The sequence below is a fragment of the Octopus bimaculoides genome, chromosome 1 (genome assembly GCF_046866305.1).
Source record: "Octopus bimaculoides isolate indiv1 chromosome 1, ASM4686630v1, whole genome shotgun sequence".
NCBI classification, from domain to species: Eukaryota; Metazoa; Mollusca; class Cephalopoda; order Octopoda; family Octopodidae; genus Octopus; species Octopus bimaculoides.
The window spans coordinates 193,200,524-193,220,523 of record NC_142928.1 but is presented as its reverse complement, the minus strand read 5'-3'; the positions used below and the strand labels follow the sequence as shown (position 1 = coordinate 193,220,523).

The following is a 20,000-nucleotide window of genomic DNA, read 5'->3' as shown; positions in this document are numbered from 1 at the left end:
GGCAAAATTGTTGGTGGTTGACATCTGGGATAATTTTAGTAACAAACCAAACAGGTTAGATGCATTAACCCTTTTGTTACCATATTTATTTTGAGATGCTCTATTTCTTTCAATTAATTTTAAATATAACAAAGAATTTAGTAAAATAACTTAATCATTAAGCTAGTGTTAGGAACATAAATTGTGACTAAGATTTTAATTGAAAACTAATGAAAATAAGACATTTGTACTACAGAGCCAGAGGTGGTTTCAGCCAGTTTGGTATTGAAAGTGTTAAGAATTTCAATTTTAGTGTTTATTCATAATATTCTTGCTTTTACACTTGTTAATTAAATTTATCTGCCCATAAAAGTCAAATTTAATCAGAAAGATCAGCTAAAATCACATAACTATAAACCACTGGTATACAAGCACCCACTGACAAAATTTCAAATCTGTATATAAAAAATTAACAAAGTTACAAGCAAATATTGTGAACATCCGTCTTGAACTTGAATAATTCAAAATAATGTGAAATAAGCATTACATTTGACGGATTAATCTGAACACTAAAGGGTTAAAGCAAGAAGCTTTGTGTCATAGAACCAGGAGCAGTCTTGGGCAGGCTGGTACCATAAGGGTTAGTCATTAGGGTTTTGTTTGTCATAACCTCCTTCTGGAATTATTGGTTTCTAATTTTGGTACAAGGTCAGCAATTTCGAGGCGGTGGTAAGTTGATTACGTTGACTCCAGTGCTTAACTGATACTTATTTTATCAACCCAAAAAGGTTGAAAGGCAAAATCAACCATGGCAGAATTTGAACACAACAAATAGACAAATTGCAACTAAGCATTTCATCCAGTGTGCTAATGATTCTACCAGCTTACCACCTTACATATCCTGCTGTAATTATTAACAATGTTAATAATTGCAAAACAAACATTCTTCAACTCATTCAGCATGGTTTATTATTCTGTAATATCATAGCTGAAATAACTACATTTAATAAGGGAGATAATTTGAAACTGAGAATTTTCTAATGAATTTCATTTGGTTTTGCTTACTTTTGCTCTAATTGCCTGAAAGCATTGACTAAAGTTTATAGAAGTAATTTTATTGGCTGCAATTTACCTCCTGGCTGCATTTCATTTCCTTATCTACTTAGTATCCAATTTTGCACTTAATAAACTTGCCTACTATCAAAGAGGCCAGAGCTATATAGATTGCTTGTTACATACTCATGCATGCGTGCGCGTGCACACACAAACACACACACACGCGCGCATTCATCAATATGTAGACATACCTGTAAGGAATCATTAAGTAGCACTAGCTAAACTGGCTTCCATTTATGAAGCTAGCTTAGTTTTCATTAGCAAGCCTATTCTGATACATACATACATATATATATGTGTGTGTATGTATAATCTGAAAGAGATATTAAAATATGAATATGGGTTTTTTGTAAATAACAAATCCAAGTAGATATATTTTTTATGGATAACTTTCACATATATTTATTATTATTGAATAAAATATTTTGGAACATCGACAGTATTGCAATACCAGTATTCTTTTTAATTTCTATATTCAAACACCCATTTAGTTGTCTATATATTCAATTTACATTTCTATATTTAAAACTGGACTTGTTGATTATGTAAGGTAGTTATTATAGAATATCACAAGTCTGGCGTTTTATGATTTGCATAAATGTTTGTGCAAATAAGACAAATGGATTATATGGCGTCAAAAACAAAACAAACCCCTAACCAGATGCTCAGTAGGGTTATGTAGATTTAGACATTTTCAACAATAGCCATTATGTCAACGAGGATTAAATGGAAAAGATAGTACTGTATGCTGGCTGCATTGGTGGTTATAATGAAGAAGTGTATGGATGTGTCTTTATAACACAGCCACAGACATTAATGAGATGAAAAGGAATAATTTGAACTTGGAGAATTCATTGAAGCTAAATGATTTGCTTTGACAGGACAGATAATGTCTGTGTGTTCATTGATTTAGAAATGTCAGCCAATCACAACAAGCTGCTGCCATTTTGTGCTAAACTGAGGAGACTTAAAAGCAACCAGTATTAAGCTATCAAGAAGAGTTTTTAGCTGCTGGTTGTTAATTTCTCAAACGATAAATATGTCAAATAGAAGTTTTCCTATAAAACTTATTTATTTATCACATTTTGTTTTTTTTTTCCTTCTCAAAGTTTCCTTGCTTTTCTCCCTTCCCCGTACTGCCACTTATCAACTTATTACCTCCTTCTTCCTGAGCAGTTCCTATCCTTTCACCTTCCTTCCTGCCATGCTGATATTTATTATCAACCACACCTCCACCCTTATTCTATTCACTACATTTTTCTATAGCCATCTACTCTTCCCAATTCCTTGTCCATATTTTTTCTATGTTCACACACACACACACACACACACACACACACATACGTACATGGTCCTTTGATGAGCACTTCACATTTTCAAGACCTAAAATACATTTTCCTCATGATATCTTGAGACTACCCTCTGACACCTCATCATCATTCTCGTCTTTCTAGCTACTCCCACCCACCTTTATATGATATAGTGGAGGGTAGCTATATATCTCTTCTATAACAAGGACAACTATGCCTGTCCCCCTGTCATACTTTAACCTCTCAACACCTGGCATAAATCCACCTCCCTCTCGACTTCACTCCTCACTCAGTTGACAGTTTTTCCTTGGTCTTGGAAGTTACTTAGAGACTTCACTAGTGCCTCAAGAAAAGAAAAAAACAAAAACAAAACCCACCCAGTATGTCTGTAAAGTGGTTGGCATCAGGAAAGGCTTTCAGTTATGCCAAACCAAACACTGGAGACCGAAGCAGTCCTGCAGCTCATAAGATCTTGTCTCTGTTCAGCCAATGCGGATATGGGAGATGGATGGTAACTGATGATGATGGACCTTGTTCTCTTGAAAACTAATTGAAATCTATAAAGTAGGACCAGCCATCACCTCTGTTTGAGTATGGTTAAGTAACTGGTCTCAATGCTTTCTCTAATTGTTGTAGGTATTGATGTAGTTGTGAGTAGACATATAAGCTTTCTCATCCCAGCCATGACAATAATAAACCATGCTGAATCATCTTGGTTTAATAGAACATTGAGGATATGGTGTTGGAGGAAGAGAAGGCTGTACTAGCATTCAATTGGTGCCCATTTACAGCTGAGTGGACTAGTGCAATTTGAAATGAAGTGCTTCACTCAGACATATGACATTACTCATTCCAGGAATTGAGCCCAGTAACTTTATGATTGTGGTCTCAGCACTCTAACCACTAAGCCACTTGCCTTCCATGAAATAATGTTAAGTAAAACCAATTACAGTGTAAATAAATGAAATTAATCTAATTACTTTATGTAAGCATAAGAATTCTAGTTCTTCAACGTTACAAGTAATCTTGAAATGTATTTCAGTATTTGTGTTATTTGTTTGCTAAAAGCAATTATTCTAAGAACAACATTAGAATTTGCTCAGTTTCATTCTATTTCTATCAAACTAAGGAATTGATGTTGCACTTTGTTGATTTTGATAGAAGGGATTTAGTATTAAATTTAGCTTTGCGAACTTGAAGGGTTTATCACAAAATAGAATTTTTATGACATGTATTTCATTTAAGTTTACACCTGTGTAGGGAAAATCTTTTTATATTCATGGTGTCTCCTCATTCCTAGATATTCTATATTTATCGAACCTCTTTCTCTCTCTCTCTCTCTCTCTCTCTCTCTCTCTCTCTCTCTCTCTCTCTCTCTCTCTCTCTCTCTCTCTCTCTCTCTCTCTCTCTCAACCCTGGAGTCTCTTTAATTAAGAGTAGATGTAATTGAATGCTGGAGGGAGCATTGGGCATTAAAAATAGCTTATTTTTGTTACCTGATGGGTGGGAGAGAGAAATAATTAATCTCAATCATGTGAGCAGTAATTAAGATAAAAATTAAAGATAGCTGTTTCTTAATTTAAACCTTAAACATACATTTTTTAAGGTTAAGATTACCATTCATTCAGTCATTTATCATCATCAATCCATCTTTAAAAACAAATGTTTTTTTTCCTCCATTGATATAGTTACAATTAATGTAAAAATCTTTCATGCATCAAAAAAAAAAAAAGTAATTTTTCACTCAAATTTCGCTGATTATAATTTATAGTTGATTATATAAACATATATTCTGATTACTTTTCTGCTTTGAAGTCTTAAGTATATTTTCAGTGTAAAATCTGAAGATTATAGAATATCGTGTTTCTCATATGATCATGAGTAACTTTAGAAGTATATTTTTACCATCATGGGCAATATCAGGAAATAAGGCTTGTAGCATACAATAATTTAACTTTTATCAAGTTTCTTGCTACTTATAGACAAAATGATGAAATTAATAATAATGTTCGCAAGGTAAATTTGTATTATCTTAAAATGAAATTTACAAAAACAACAGTATTCAAAAATTAAAAAGAAAAAAATTGAAAGCAAAATTACATTTTATGTTGATTTTATATTAAGCAAGTTCACCATCACACATTAACCCTTCTCTCAAAATATATATGTACATGCACTCACTTATTTTCCTCCTCTGTTTCTGTGATTCTGTGTGCGCGCACGTGTATATCATTTCAGATTGTATATCATTTCATGATGGTATTAAGCCTGTAAAACCTCAAATTTAACCACACTTCAGCTGCCTCAGTCCTTCAGATCTATTTGCACCAATTAGAACTTTGGTATTTTCTTTGTTTTATATTCAATATTAACCTTTATTGTGAAGGCACATTGCCTAGAGGTTAAGCTGTTGTACTCACAGTCACTAGATCATGGGTTCGATTTGCAGACCAGATGGCATGTTGTGTTCTTGAGCAAAACACTTTTTTTTCACATTGCTCCAGTCCCCCTTTAAATTTGGGGGAATGTTAGCCTGCTTCCGTAGCCAGTGTGGTGGCATCATTCAAAGGCTAAAATGACACAAAGTGCAATGTGAAAAACATCTGATAATCTGGTTGGTCACACGGTGATCATGTGATTAACCTTTATCAACTCTTGATGGGTTACTCATTTTTCAGGTTCACATTACCATAACATGCTTTCTTACACTATTAAATATTTCTCATTTGAATTGAGTAGTTCACTTCTCAAGCACGTGGTTTCAGGTTCAATTCCATTGTGTGGCATCTTGGGTAAGTGTCTTATACTAAAACCTTAGCTGATGAAACCCTTGTCAGTAGATTTGATTGATAGAAACTGAAAAAAGCCCATTGTATGTGTTTGTGTGTGCCCTCATCTTGACAGCCTGTGATAATTGTAGACAAGCATTATCGTCATATAAGCAATGTTGTGCATTCACAGTTTTTCATGAGAAACATTTCTGGTCAAGGGAAACTATTACTTCGCTTGGAAAGATGTGAAAGTTGGTAACAGGAAGGACATCTGACTGTATTAAATCTGCCTCAATGAATTCCATGTGATCCCTGCAAACATGGAATGATGATTTCAGTACAATCTATCTTTTAAATTCACACACATATCCATTAGATTGTTTTATTGCATTCAACAACTCCCTTATTTCCACTTCTTTTCGAAATCCTACCTATCTTTTCCACATCTTAATTTCATTACTTTAGCACTAAATCTCTTTAATATAATCCTACAAAACATTGATAGTAACAATTACAAAAGACTGCTAATTTTCTTCAGATTCTCTGCAGTTACTTTCAGAAATTTTAATTTCCCATTCATAGCCAGTTACAGACATGGCTGCATGGATATGAAGTTTGCTTTGTTACCACATGGGCTTGAGTTCTATTCCACTGCATAGCACCTTGGGCAAAATGTCTTGAAGCCTTAGACTACAGTGAAATTAGTAGACAGAAACTGTCTTATGTGTGTGTGGTCCTCATCATTTAGCATCCATGTTCTGTGTTGGCATGGGTTCAACAGTTTCATAGGATATGGTGATTCCAGGGACTGCATTGTACCATGCTGCCTACTTTGGCATGGTTTCTATGGCTGGATGCTCTTCCTAATGCCAACCTATTAACAATGTGTTCTGGTTGCATTTTTTCAAAGGTTATTATACCACTTGCAAAACTACAAACTCCAAGTGAAATGAGAGAGAATGGTCTAGAGCAAGTTTATGCTGCAGGGGAGCTACACAGCTACTCACATTATAGAAGAAAGGGTGGAACTAGAAAGAGATAAAAATAGTGGTGATGAGGTGCCAAAGTGGACATCAACACACACACACACACACACACACACACACACACACACACACACACTTGTGTGTAAATGTATATCTGTTTGTGCATATACATTATTTGCTTTGTGTGAAAAGTTTAAAAAAAAAAAAGACTGATGTTTGTTGATATTCCCAGTCAACAACATTCAAAGACATGTAGTATATAAAAAAAATCTCCCTATCTTGTAAAACAGGTAAGGGTTAGCAACTGGAAGGGCATCTGGCTTTTGTCCACTGCTAGTATGGAGGAAATGAACATCAAACAAACATGAAAATTATTTTGATGATAAATTACAGGAATAAAAGTTAGCCTTATTTCATTTTATTCCACTGAATAGCAACTTTTTTGATATCTATGAAAAATAGAAATTAAACTTGCCGGTTTGTTTTTTGATTTCTCAACTTTTGTTTTTTTATAATTTTTTAAATGTTTTCTTTTGTTTTTGCTACACATAATGTTCTTAACCCTTTTATCTATCATATTTCTGGTGAAACACAGTCGTTATTTCTATTAATTATGAAAATAATAACGAAATTATTAGAATAATTTTTATCATTATTATGCTGTTGTCTGGAATGTAAATTAGTAAAAGATGTTGATTGAAAATGTCTAATGAAGCTCACATTAGAACAGGGAGTTTGTATCTTAGAACCAGGCTGGTTGGTATCATAGGGGTTAATGGCACTGTCAACAATGCTTGTGTTCTGTTTGAAACCTCAATGCTATATAAAAGCTTAACAATAAAAGGTACTTTTTATGAAGCTAGCATTGAAGATAGTTACACTGCTGCTTATTTTAAATCTTTATTGAAATATTAGAAATGATTATTTAAAAGCAAATATCAGGAGGCAGATTAATGTGCATACATTTTTTTAAAAAACATTCTTTATAAGTCTTTAAAGAAATAGACAAGTAAAAATATTCTCAGCAATAATTTAGAATTTAACATGCAAAAGCAAAAAGAAATCAACAGGTTTAACATTAAAAATTAATTTTTTATTTTTTTGGCAAATTTGTTTCTCTGTTTCATCAACAACAATTCCAGCAAGTTAGATTTTTCTGGGTTTTTTTTGGGGTTTTGTATATAACATAGTTGTTGAATACATTTTTGAGACTTTTTTGTTTTCATCAAGATTTTTAGTCAGTAGAAAGTTTTGTCATAAAAAAAATAAAAAACTGATCTTGCATTTTTGATTTTCTCTTCTCTGCAAATCACCATCTAAACAACCAAGATTTTTTTTTTCCCCCCCAAACAGTAACGAAAATCAGATTAAGATTAATGCAAATGGTTATCTTGCTTAGTTATATCTTCAGACACTGTATTGGATTTCCAAGAGAGAAGGCCATTGGAGATAGCTAATCATAACATATGCAATGTGTTATATAGATGTGTGTGCATATATATATATATAAATAAATAAAATGAAAGTGGAATTTTATGTTTTGCAAGAGATAAGCAGAATTTGAGTTTTGTTAACATAGTAGGTTACGAGATATACCAAATCCCATTGGGAAAAAATGTTTATGTGATCATTTACATAATATGAAGCTTAAAGTTTTTTTTCTTCTTCAAAATAACATCAACCAGACAGTAACTAAGCCACTAAGAAACCTGCACAGAAAATATGCAAACACTAATGACACATTAAAGCTGTATTTTAATTTTTCTTTTCTTTCTTTCTTTTTTTTTGTTTTTATTAAAAATTTTTTTTCAGTGTAAGATTCTTCCCAAAATTCCATTACCATGTTCCTTTTCATTTCTGATCTGAATATTAAATACTGTAAACAATTGAGATAGTTGAGTGCCGGAAATGGAGTGCCCTACTTTGAAGTAGTTCATTGTTGCATGTTATTTTTATGCTGGTGTTTCACACTAATTAGTTTTAATTAACTATTGAGGAAAAAATTACCATTCCAAAATGGAATATAGCTTAATTAATTCTATGATATTTATTTCTCAGTTTGATCACCTAAATATATTATTGTTTTGTTTAGAAAATTAGGTTCTTCTAAACATACTGGACATAATGGCGGGCCAGTAGGCAGAAGACAATCAAGTTGGGTATGGAGGTCATGGAGGTCATGGAGGTTGCCTCAAAGTGGCTGTGGATGAGGAGGTGGAAGTGGCAGCATAACTAGATACAAACTGGGGCTTGAGCAGCCCTGGCTGGGTGAGGGTGCCAGGTGTTGAAAAACCTGGAACACTTAATAACTCCATGAAGCATCATGAATGATGTGTCAAGGTGTTTCACAGGATGATGTATGGGAAAACTTCTTTTTCTGTCCTCTACATCACAAGTTCAAATCTTTCCAGGATCAACAAGGTTCAAGGTGATCTGGTATACTCCTACCATCTTAAAAAAAAAAAATGTCATGTTAGGGAATGTAAACCTAGGTATACTAAAAGGCAAATGGTCATTGCCAGGATGGTTTGATCAAACTGATTGATCAGGACTAACCTGTGGTTATTCAGCAACAACAACTATGAATATTATATTCATATAAAAGCAGGGTGAAGAAATCCAGTAAAATTCCAATTAGGAAACTTCACCAATTTTCACTAAATATTGTAGACTTTGTATGGAGGAGGAGGAGGAGGAGAACATATTGATATCACATAGATTTATTATTGGGCTTTTATCATTTGACTGAATAATATGTTACAAAACATTCACTTTTAGGATAAAAAGTAACTTCTTTTTTAAAAGTATTTGTAATTTAAAAAAAAAAAATCTCTCCCCAGTCATGTGATTTTGAGCAATACCCCTGTGTGGTACTTTGGGCAAGGGTCTTTTGCTATAGCCCCAAGCTGTCCAAAGCATTGTGAGTGGATTTGGGAGATGGAAACTAAAATTGTGTGTGCACATGCACACATATAAATGTGTATTTGTGTGTATCCTTGTCTTGACAATATCTAATGGTTGTAAAGTGGTGAGCTGGCAGAAACACTGGCATGCTGGGCGAAATGCTTAGCAGTGTGTCATCTGTTTTTATGTTTTGAGTTCAAATTCTTCTGAGGTCGACTTTGCCTTTCATCCTTTTGGGGTCAATAAATTAAGTACCAGTTGCATACTGGGTCGATCTAATCGACTGCCTAATGGCCTTTTGAGCATCAATTGTTGTCTTCTATAGCTTCAGACCAACCAAGGTTTTATCAGAGGAATTGGGAAATAGAGCATGCCCATTTTATATGTGTGCATGTTGATTTCAGGACTCCATTAACACATTTTCAGGGGGTGGATGGACAGGAAGCAGGCTCATGTCACAGGTGACAAAGATAGTAGAATGGTGACATCAAGAAATAGATAGGAAAGGTTCTGATGAAGTGTACAGCTGCAGCAGGGACTGTAGTGTGTGGTGAGTAGTGGTGGTCATGCCTGTGGCTTTCAACCCTCCAGCTATGAGGACAAGTGTAACCCTTTATTCCTTTATTTGTTCTCCAGTTCTAATGTATTTCTTCCTACTATAGAATCAATGAACCATGGCTTCTTCTCCATGTCCACCATTCTTTGAAGCCCCCGAAAGTCAATGGATGTTATTCTTTATCCTCTGAGAAGCCATAAAAAGCCCATTTAAACTAGAGTTTTAATCAATAACTTATTAACGATTAATCAAATGTAAATTTGAAAATCATTAAAAGTTTAATGTGAATTTTATTTGGTAATATTTAACATTTTCACTAGATTAAATGCTTTTCATCGGTAATTCTATTGACACTTTTATAAATCATAATTTTATAACTTTTACTTCTTAGCTCATTGTATTTAGATATTTTTACAAAAAAAAAAATGTAATACTCCAATATGACCTAAAATAAACTAAACAACTGTCATTTTTTTTTTTTTTTTTATAAAAGATGATAGTATATGATTCGTTGTAATAGAACAGTCATGTAGAGCCACCCTTGTTGGCTCATTACAGCCCATGTTTTAACCCTTCTGATACCAATCTGTCTGTTTCTGTTTCTGGTTCTACAATATACACTCTCTATGTTAAAAGTGATCAGAATTATAACTTTCCTTTAAAATTTCATGTTAATTGTGTTTCAAACACAGCTTAATATAGCAAGGTTATTTCACTAAATTCTTCATTAGATTCAAAATTAACTGAAACAAAGACTGTATTTCAATAGAAATATAGTAACAGAAGGGTTAATATCATTGCCTAAGGCAGAGTGAAATACAGTGAAGCAAGTTCAGTGATCATACAGAAATTCTCTCACATCAGCCTGAAGTTGACCAATTGAAATCTCATATCAACCATGGCTGATCTCAGATGGTTTGCTATTAAACGGGTTTACTTATAAACTACAAATGCTTTGTATTGAACATCAAAATTGATCAGTTTTTTTTTTGTTTTTTCAAAGTCAAACTTGATCGTACTCTATCTTCTATCTCTCTACCTTACCTCTCTGCTCTGTATTGTCTCCATACTCTGCCTGTATTCTATTTCTTGTGGTTGCCAGAAATGTAAATATGGTGGGTTTAATGCTACACTAAACAAAATATTACTTGCATTTATCAACTTAAATTGTTCTCTCTCATGTGTAATTTGCTACAGTTTTGGACTTTCCTTCTGCAAATCTTTTAATGGTAGTTCATTTAAATATCATTTATAGGTTCTCTTTGGAACAATTCCCAACGACTTCCTGCCACCTCAGTGTGGTGTACTAAAAATCAAATAAAGTTTTATTTTTATTTTGATGTGTGTGTGTGTGTGTGTGTGTGTGTGTGTGATATGTGTGTGTATAATATATGTGTGTGTGTGTATGTGTGTGTGTGATATATGTGTGTGTGTGTGATATATGTGTGTGTGTGTTATATGTGTTATATATATATATATATATGTGTGTGTGTGTGTATGTGAATATATATATATATATATATATATATATATATACATATATATATATAAATGTATTTTTTTCCTATTTAGTTGGCATAGTAACAAATACTAAGGGCTAACCCTATGAAACATTGTAATCTTGCAGATTCTGTAGGAAGTAAAGTTGGGGAAAAATGATATCAATATTTGTATTCAGTAAAGTAATTCGGACTTTGGCAACACATTATTGCTAATAACAAGTTATGTGGTTTTGCTAAAAGTATGACTTCTGACATATTCTATGAGATTAAAGTAAATAATAATAATAATAATAATAATAATAATAATAATAATTTTTTCTGAAAACTTATTTTATTTACATTCTTTCATTGAACAAGAAATGATAGGTTTTTCTTTTTGCATCTAAAAATGTGAACTTGGGTTATCCAAAGTGATAGTTTGTTTGCTTATATCTTACTAATTATGTTATGATAGCAGAGATCTATAGAGTTCTGATACATCACAACACTTTGCTAAATTTCACTGAATTCACTACAAAATGGAGTGGGTTTTTTTGTACTTTACAATCACTGATAGTTTTCTATGGAAACTACACACATATTCCTCACATTGTAACTAAGAATGCAATGAAGGCTGGGTTTTCCTTTTAGTAATGGAAAATGGTCCAACTTGGAGGATGACCCATCACAAATGTACATGTTCTGGGTAATATCACCTAAAGTTTTTATGATTGAACCAACTCTCTAAAAACCACAAAATCACCATTAGTCTTTTGTCAGCTCTCATGTGTCCATAATTTACTTGGGGACTCCATATGGAATTTCTATCTATCTTTTCTCTGCATAACAAAGTGGATAGTAATAGGGTCCTGTCATCTTCAGTCTTTACTCTGTTTTCTTTGAAACCATTAAATTTTAGGATTTTTTTTTTCCAGGTCTGAAATTTTCTCTCTAAATTTTAAATTTAGTAAGTACAAATGTTTCCAAGGATGACCAGTTTTAAGCTCTTCAGTTATGACCTGGAGCTCTCTATATTAAACGAGAGGAGACTGAGAACTGAATACTGACACTCCATACTTTGACTCTAAACTCGATACTGAATTCATTGCTAACTCTGTCCTAGCTTTTGCACAGGGCTTGTATGGCTCTTACAAGCCAGTCATCTACTCTTGGTTTCCCTGGCAATGATCAGGCCATAGAGTGGAGCTCTGTTAAAGACCTTCCCCAAGTCTTTAAATTTTAGGTCACAGAGACTCCTAACTGCTCTTGTAGTTGTATTATTAGCACAAACTGCATCTTGTCTTTGCTAATTCTGTTCCTAACCAACTCTTTCGGTAACTTTCATAACCTGGTCCCTCAACTGATGCTTTTGTAGTTGCCTCTCTCCATTATTGTTTCCTCTGTTCTCTGTCTACTACATTCGGCTGAACTTGATAATGTAATATACTCACTCACTCACAATCACTAAGTATATCTATCTCTCCTCCACCCACCACTCAATGAGTTGCACCTTCAGCCTGTCTGACTGTGTATTAAACCGTTTAGAGTTAACATATTTAATGCAGTGGGAGCATCGAAACTAAATCAACTCAAGTTTGGAATCATCCAGTGACCACCCCATTTATCCTGTTCTACCATTGTGACATGTCATAAGATAAAAGAAAATTGTACAGCTAAGATTAACTATCATCACATTGATAAGAAGACCCCTCAGAGAGAGAGAGAGAGAAAGAAAGAAAGAAAGATAAGGAGGATGAAAGAACTTAGGTTGATCTCCAGTGTGAATGTTTAATCTACACGTGTCACAATCTTTAATGTTCTGAACAGAGAAAATAACCAATCAGTTCATAGTCGTCTTTTGATGCTGATTTGTGTTTTTGTCAGTTTCTCTTCATTTCTACATTGATTAGCGAAGCTCTCTTTTAGCCGAGACATGTTTGCAGACTCTCAGATTCTCTTTAACGTCTATCAACAGAAATATAATGTAATTTCCATGGAAACGGGTTGTACATTTTTTATTTATTTTTTTTTTCAATGTTCACGGTCCAATCATTTAGAGTATAATGAGTTCTTCATAGATTTCTTTTTTATCTTTCACAAAGCCTAATCGAATGTAACTCTTTCTTACTAACCTATGTAGCACATCTTCACATGAAACCTGCCATGCATGTATGGACATAGATTTCTTTTTTTGTTTTTGAAAATTAAGAAGTGATTTGTGATCAAACGAAGCAGATACAAATTTTTTTTTTTTACTTATTTGTAGATTCTGTATTTGTTAAACCTTTCAATACCCATCTACCTTACACCACCCAGTTTGTATGATGCAAGCTTTGTTTTAAAGTGATCTAATTTAAAACCTTTAGCTAAAATTCCATGTTAATTTATGTTCCTAACATTAGCTTAATAAGTCATTCTATTAAATCCTTCAGTATTTCCAAATTTGATTGGAACAAAAGGCTATGGATTTCAACAAAAATATGCTATCAAGAGTCAATACTGTGGCCAATTTTGTAACTGGAGGCTTCTGCAGAAATTTTTCCTGTTTCTCTTTCTTTTATAAATATAAATTTGGTTAGTTTTTATGAGGCTCAGAAACAACTTGCAATTTTCCAAGGATAAAATGCACACTAATCAACTATCCAGCATTTTCAAAAGACTTGCTCATGCAAATGAAATATTCTTGAATGTTATACTCAAGAAATCTGCATGTGTTTTCAGACATGTGACCATTGCAAGCTTTATTTGCATTGTCTTTCAAAAATACTTTTGTTCCAAATTTTTGAACAGTAGAACCATCTAGCAAAAATTTCCATTTCTGTTTTCATCAATTTAACCAAAAATAAAAGAGAGAGAGAAAGAGGCATCTGTTTTGAATCTACAAAGCTCATGGTTTTACTGGTGTATGCATAGTTTTTGGACAATGAGAGTAGTATGCGAGGAGATGGCCGAGAAAAGTTAGTTGCAGTACTGTCTTCTGTGCTATTATTGACAGTTGAAGAAATATAATTCTACTCAAAAACAGTAAAATATTTAATAGGTTTAATTGTAACCCAACTGGAAATTTAAAAGATTATCGCCACATTTGCATATTTGAGATTTGAATATTTAATTAGATGTATAGTTTAACACAAATTAATTTGCATATTTAATTAGATGTATAGTTTAACACAAATGACCAGCATGCCAAGTTTCATCAAAATTCAAGATATTTTATTTATGCATATTAATTAACTGAACTTAGTCATTTTTTGAAGCATCTCTACATTTGTACATTAAATTTTTTTTTTCATGAAAATTTGTACAAATAAGCAACAAAGTACATTATTTATTTTTAAACTGAAAACCTTGAAGCAAGTGTGATACCTGATCTGTCTTTTAGGCAAGTTATGAACCAAGTTTTAAAAAGTCAAAGTTTTCAAGTCCCCCCAAAAAGACCCTCTCAGCCAAATTTTTATTTGTGGTGGGTTTGCTATATTTTTTACTTAACTTTGAATCATAAGCACTGAGTGCACTCATTAAATACATTTCTTTTTGTTTTGCCAAATGAAATCTGATGGCAAGATCTTAGAAAATATGATCGGATTTCTCATATGTATTTGAATATATTGGTGTGTTACACCTATTACTAGCAAAGGTTAATATTGTTAACCTGTCTCACTTTTCTTATCACCCCATAGATACGGGTATAGTTGTGCAATCAAGAAATGCTCTTCCCAACCACATGGTTTCAGGTTCAGTCCCACTTTGTGGTACCCTTGGGAAGTCTTTTCTACTATAGCCTTGAGCCAACTAAAGCTTTGTGAGTGAATTTGGTAGAGAAAAACTGAAAAGAATCCTGCTGTGTGTGCACGTACATGCACACGTGCGTGTGTTGTCTATTGTTTTGTTTTTTTTTCTTATATGTGTTCTTTTTCTGATGATTGCTGAGCAACAAGCAGTGACATCATTTCTCCTGTCAATAAATCATCTGCTGGCTTTGCACCCTCAAAAGACATTGAGATTGAGAGGCATTGCTTAAAAAACAAGTAAGGGTTAGTGGATAAGAAGTGGGGGTCATAGACTGTAAAACAAAGCTTCATATGTTCGTCCAACCCATGCTGGTATAGAGAAATGAAGGAACAAAGAGAATGTTGAATGTTTGTCTCTGTATGTAAATAACCCAAATTTTTTTATGAGTGCAGATGTAAATTCAATATCCTTCATGTTAATTATACAGCTCATCAGAGCTTGTATATATTTGTTCCTGTATGCATTTATCCCTAGAGTTATATGCACATACTCTCTCTCTATATATATTTTGAAAAGTTTTATTAAAGTTATCTCTCTATGGTTTGCATTTCCTATACTTTTCACCTATGACGACTGAAAATGAGATAGCTAAATAATGGAAAATATACAGTAATTGATTTAATGAAACTCTAATATCTAATATTAATGTCCATATTTATTTATTTATTTATTTGTGTATAATTTGTTTTGAAATTAGATTTAAGGTGTGTATATATTTTTTCATTTGTTTTAGATGCATATCCATACATACACACTCCTTATGCTTTATATACACAAATTATTTGATGGAACTGAAAAAATAAATATACGAAAATTTTTAAATATTCTTCCTGATGTTAGTTCTTTACAATTTTGTCCAAATTTTCAGTAATGTGTGTGTGTGTGTGTGTGTGTGTGTGTGTGCGCGTTTCTATTGTATAAAAGAAAAGAAGGTTATTTTTGATACAAAATCAATACTGATTATAGAATATTGTACTGTGCAATTTTGATCATTTATCACCTAAATTTCTTCAAATATAAATGTGTGGTAAACAATTTGATTATTAAAATACATATTTATAAATAAGCCAGGCTGAATCCTTGTGATATATCTTATTGTTTTTCATTCTTCTCATAGGATATATTTGGAATAGATAACTATAATGATGTGTGTGTTTGTGTGTGCAGTTACAGTTATCAGTTGTGATACAATATTGTATTACTTTAATCATATTACTGTCAAGTCTACACAATCTTCAATTTAGATTTCTTAGATACTTAGAAATCCTTGGTTGCTAGAATATTTATTAAGAGATGTAATTCTTTAGAATTACTACTTGTTAGATAAGAAAATGTGAAAATGCATACATTTTTCTTTCTTCCATATATAATAGATAAGAGAGTTAAGATACTGTGTGGCATAAAATGTATTAAGGCTAACTATTAATTGAACTAAATTGTTCTCCCTGTGATGACTCCTGTATATTAATTTCTCAATAGCTTTCTCCATTGATTTAGATCTTAGTGAACTCTTCAATATTTCATTGGTTTTGAGACCGTACCAAAGCAATTCTGTTATTCCACTTATAATCATCAGCAAAGGTTCACTTTTCCTTTGGGAAGGCAAGTGAGAGTTATTGCAGCAAAGATTAACTTTTTCATTATATCTGGAATACATTTGCAAGGCAAGTTGTATGCATGATTAAAGAAAACAAAATAAAATAAAAATTACATGTAATCAATTTTCCTAATTTTATCATAAAGGATATCTGAATTACATAATTGATCAAAACGGGAGTTGCAACATTAATAGACACAATATGAGGGGAGTTTATTGCAGGTATGCATATCTGCAAATAATTGTAGGTTTAGTTTTTGTTTATTTTCTTGAACCCCAGGACTTGTAAGTCTGGTTACCCAATTTCCATTGGTATATAAATAACTAAGATCATAACATTCAACTTGAACAGGGTCCAAGGGCAACAGTTTTGAGAGGAGTGGACAAGTTGATTTACTTACCTAGCACTTTATTTTATCAACTCCAGTACCTGGAGTTATTTGCATTACACATCTCTTCCCTCTTATTGCATATCTCTGTTAATACTTTCACTTCACAGTTACTTTCTTAATATTGTAACACACACCTATCTTCTTGTAAGTTAACATGGCATATTCTTCATTTATTGCCCATTTTCTTCATTTATTGCCATACAGCAGCATTTCTCAACCAGGGTTCACCAGAACCTTAGGGTTCCGCAAAAGGTTCCTAGGGGTTCCATGAGAAAGAGTGAGATAAGCTAATGTTAATTTCATGATCATAATATTACTACATATGCACAACATATTATTGGTTATTGTAATATAGACATCATCTGATCTAACCTATTATGTTATCAAAAAAATATAACAATCATTGGGGATATATTTAGTGATGCTGTAATTTATGGACACTATATATATATATATATATTATTTTGTTTAAAAGAGTTCCAACACTGTCTGTTTTTTATGTTTTATTTATATTCCTGCAGAACCAATGTGGGGTATAGAATATGGAATATACAATATATAATATAATATATAATATAAAATAAAAATGGATGGCACCATGAAAGAAAGTATTGAATGTAGATGAAATATTGAGTGTTCAATATAAAGGATCAAATATAAAAATATAAATATATATATATAAAGGCGACTCGAGTTTCAGGGCTATTTCCCTTCGTCATGGCCGGTATGACAGACTTTATATATATATATATATATATATATATATATATATATATATATTTACTATGTGAACTACGATGAAAAAAATGAGAAAGATATGGTATATAATTTTTTTTGTGCAGGGGTTCCTTGAGACACGTAATTTATTTTAAGGGTTACGCAAGGGTTAAAAAGGTTGAGAAACACTGCCATACAGAATCATTTGCCTTTTGTACTGTGAGCTAGATAGATGGATAGAGAGAGAGAGAGAGTTTCCTTGTTTGGTAGATTTGGTCAGCCCCGTCTCAGAAGACCCATAACATGGCTGTACTTAATTAAATTTAGCATTTAATCAGTGTCTTTAGCTGAAGACCTTTCATTATTAACATTTCCTTCCTCCTTCATTTTGAAGATCCTTAAAAGGGAGCTTGTTCTTTAAATGCTACAAAAGTCTTCTGTAGTACCCTACTTACCGATTAGCAACTATAGGACATACTGAATTAGATTTACCCTTTTGTTACCATATTTGTTCAAATATATAATTAAAAGTGGAAAAGATGATGTTTTCAGCACTTTATCAGAGACAAAGGAAGAAATTATTTACATTTTTATTATAACAGATGACTGGTTTCAATCAGTCATGCTGTAAGGGAAGGGAAAATAAATTGAAATAAATTAATCTTTCATGACACCAGTTCCGGAAGTTCAAAGGTTTTGTCTTACAAAATTCACATGGCACTCATAGTTGGTTTCCCTCTGATGGCTTCTGGATCATACATAATATTGTATATATCTATCAATGGCCTAAATTGATTTCTTTTGTTTTTTTACAGGTTTTGGCCAGTTTGGTGAAATTAGAACGCGTTTCAAATTTCACGGATTTCATGGATGCATTCAGCCACTTTGGTAAAGAGATGGTTTGTCTTGCTCAAATTACTGGTGAGCGACAAAATGTAAGTTGTTCTCTTTTTGATGTTTTATGCTCTTTAATATTCACTTTTATATTTCCTCTTGGCTTCTATCAGTTTTTCAATTTTAATCACCCCTAATCTAGAGTTCACAAACACAACTAAACTGTTTTCTTTGTGGTTGTTGCAGCAGAATAAAAACAGAAAAAAATAACAAAGCCAAAGGGAAAATATTTTCTGTTTTATTAACTAACAGATGCTACCAACAGCTTACCAGCTCCCTGTGTTCTTTTCGAAATATTGTGTTTATCACATGCTCTAAACACAAACAATGAAAACATGAGATTCTTTTGACCTAGCTTGGTTGACATTTAATAGTTAGTCTCATTATACAATATTTCAGCCCCAAACAACTGCTGACATTCTACAAGGCCTGGAACATTTATCCCACATTTGGGAAAGTGTTACTGCTGCACATGTCATGTATCATGGACTGCATCCAGAAAAGGGCCACTTGACTAATTGCAGTTTAATCACTAATGTACATACTTCAGCCTTTGGTTCTCCTTTGTCTTTTCTATTGTTACTGTAATGGCCTCTGTTCCTCAGAGCTGGTTGGTTTCTTACCCCCACCACTTAGATGCCACCAACTCATTCATCTTTCCACCTCTTGTCACTCTTAGTGTATCCAGTCTCCTTTCCCTGCACTAACCACTATGTCCCGTCCTTTTTTCCCAGAACATCAGCCCTCTAGAACCTATTTCATGTTTGTGTCTTCTCTGCAGGTGTTCATCTGCAATGGAGTGCTAATGACATCAAACTCATCAGTCTTGGAGAGGTTGCAATGGTCTTTTTGGTGTTTCTGTGTTATATAGCAATCACCAGCTGAAAGTCTAATCATAAAATACCAAACTTAGACTTAGATTTCAAGCCAGTTGTTACTGTAGAAACTGTACATTGACTATAAAAGTTATTGTAATTTCACTTTATTCATCAGAAGTGATAGCTTGCAGAACAGCCAAGTTTAACTCTTCTGACTTAGATTTGAATCAAGTTGCAGTATCGACTTCTACTGAAGAGTGAATTAGGCTACACTGACAGATCTTGTCAAAATATTGGCTATAATATTAATTAGATTGATCTTTGCTTTTTTGGCAACTGTTCTGAAGCAAAGTTATGTTGCTATTATAAATATAAATTTATGATATTTATTTCTGGTATGGACACTTTACAGGCATGAGATAAAGAACAAATGGAAACTAAATTATCTGGAAAGGATGTTTGCTGAGCAAGTGGTATTATTTCTTATTATTTCTCTCTTTTTTTTCCCCCTTCTATTGGCCACCTACCAGTCCTGATAGTATTTTATTTCAGTAGCTAGTTTACAAGAACTAGATTATGTTGAGTAAGTCTTCACATTGCTATTACTGGATTCTCTATTGTAAAGCTCTAAGTACCATTTCTGATAGCAAATTAGAATTAATACAATTGTTGTCTCACTGATCCTTG

The 20,000-nt window shown here is 32.9% G+C and overlaps 1 protein-coding gene across 2 annotated transcripts in view; it reads left to right on the top strand.

The window, feature by feature from the left end:
• The window catches only part of LOC106877594 (alpha-catulin), a 338,021-nt gene that overhangs the window by 217,497 nt on the left and 100,524 nt on the right, over positions 1 to 20,000 (top strand). For both annotated transcript variants that reach the window (XM_052973445.2, XM_052973451.2), the window contains exon 4: positions 18,417 to 18,536. In XM_052973445.2, the coding sequence (XP_052829405.1) occupies positions 18,417 to 18,536 (120 nt within the window). The remainder of the gene's footprint in view (positions 1 to 18,416; positions 18,537 to 20,000) is intronic.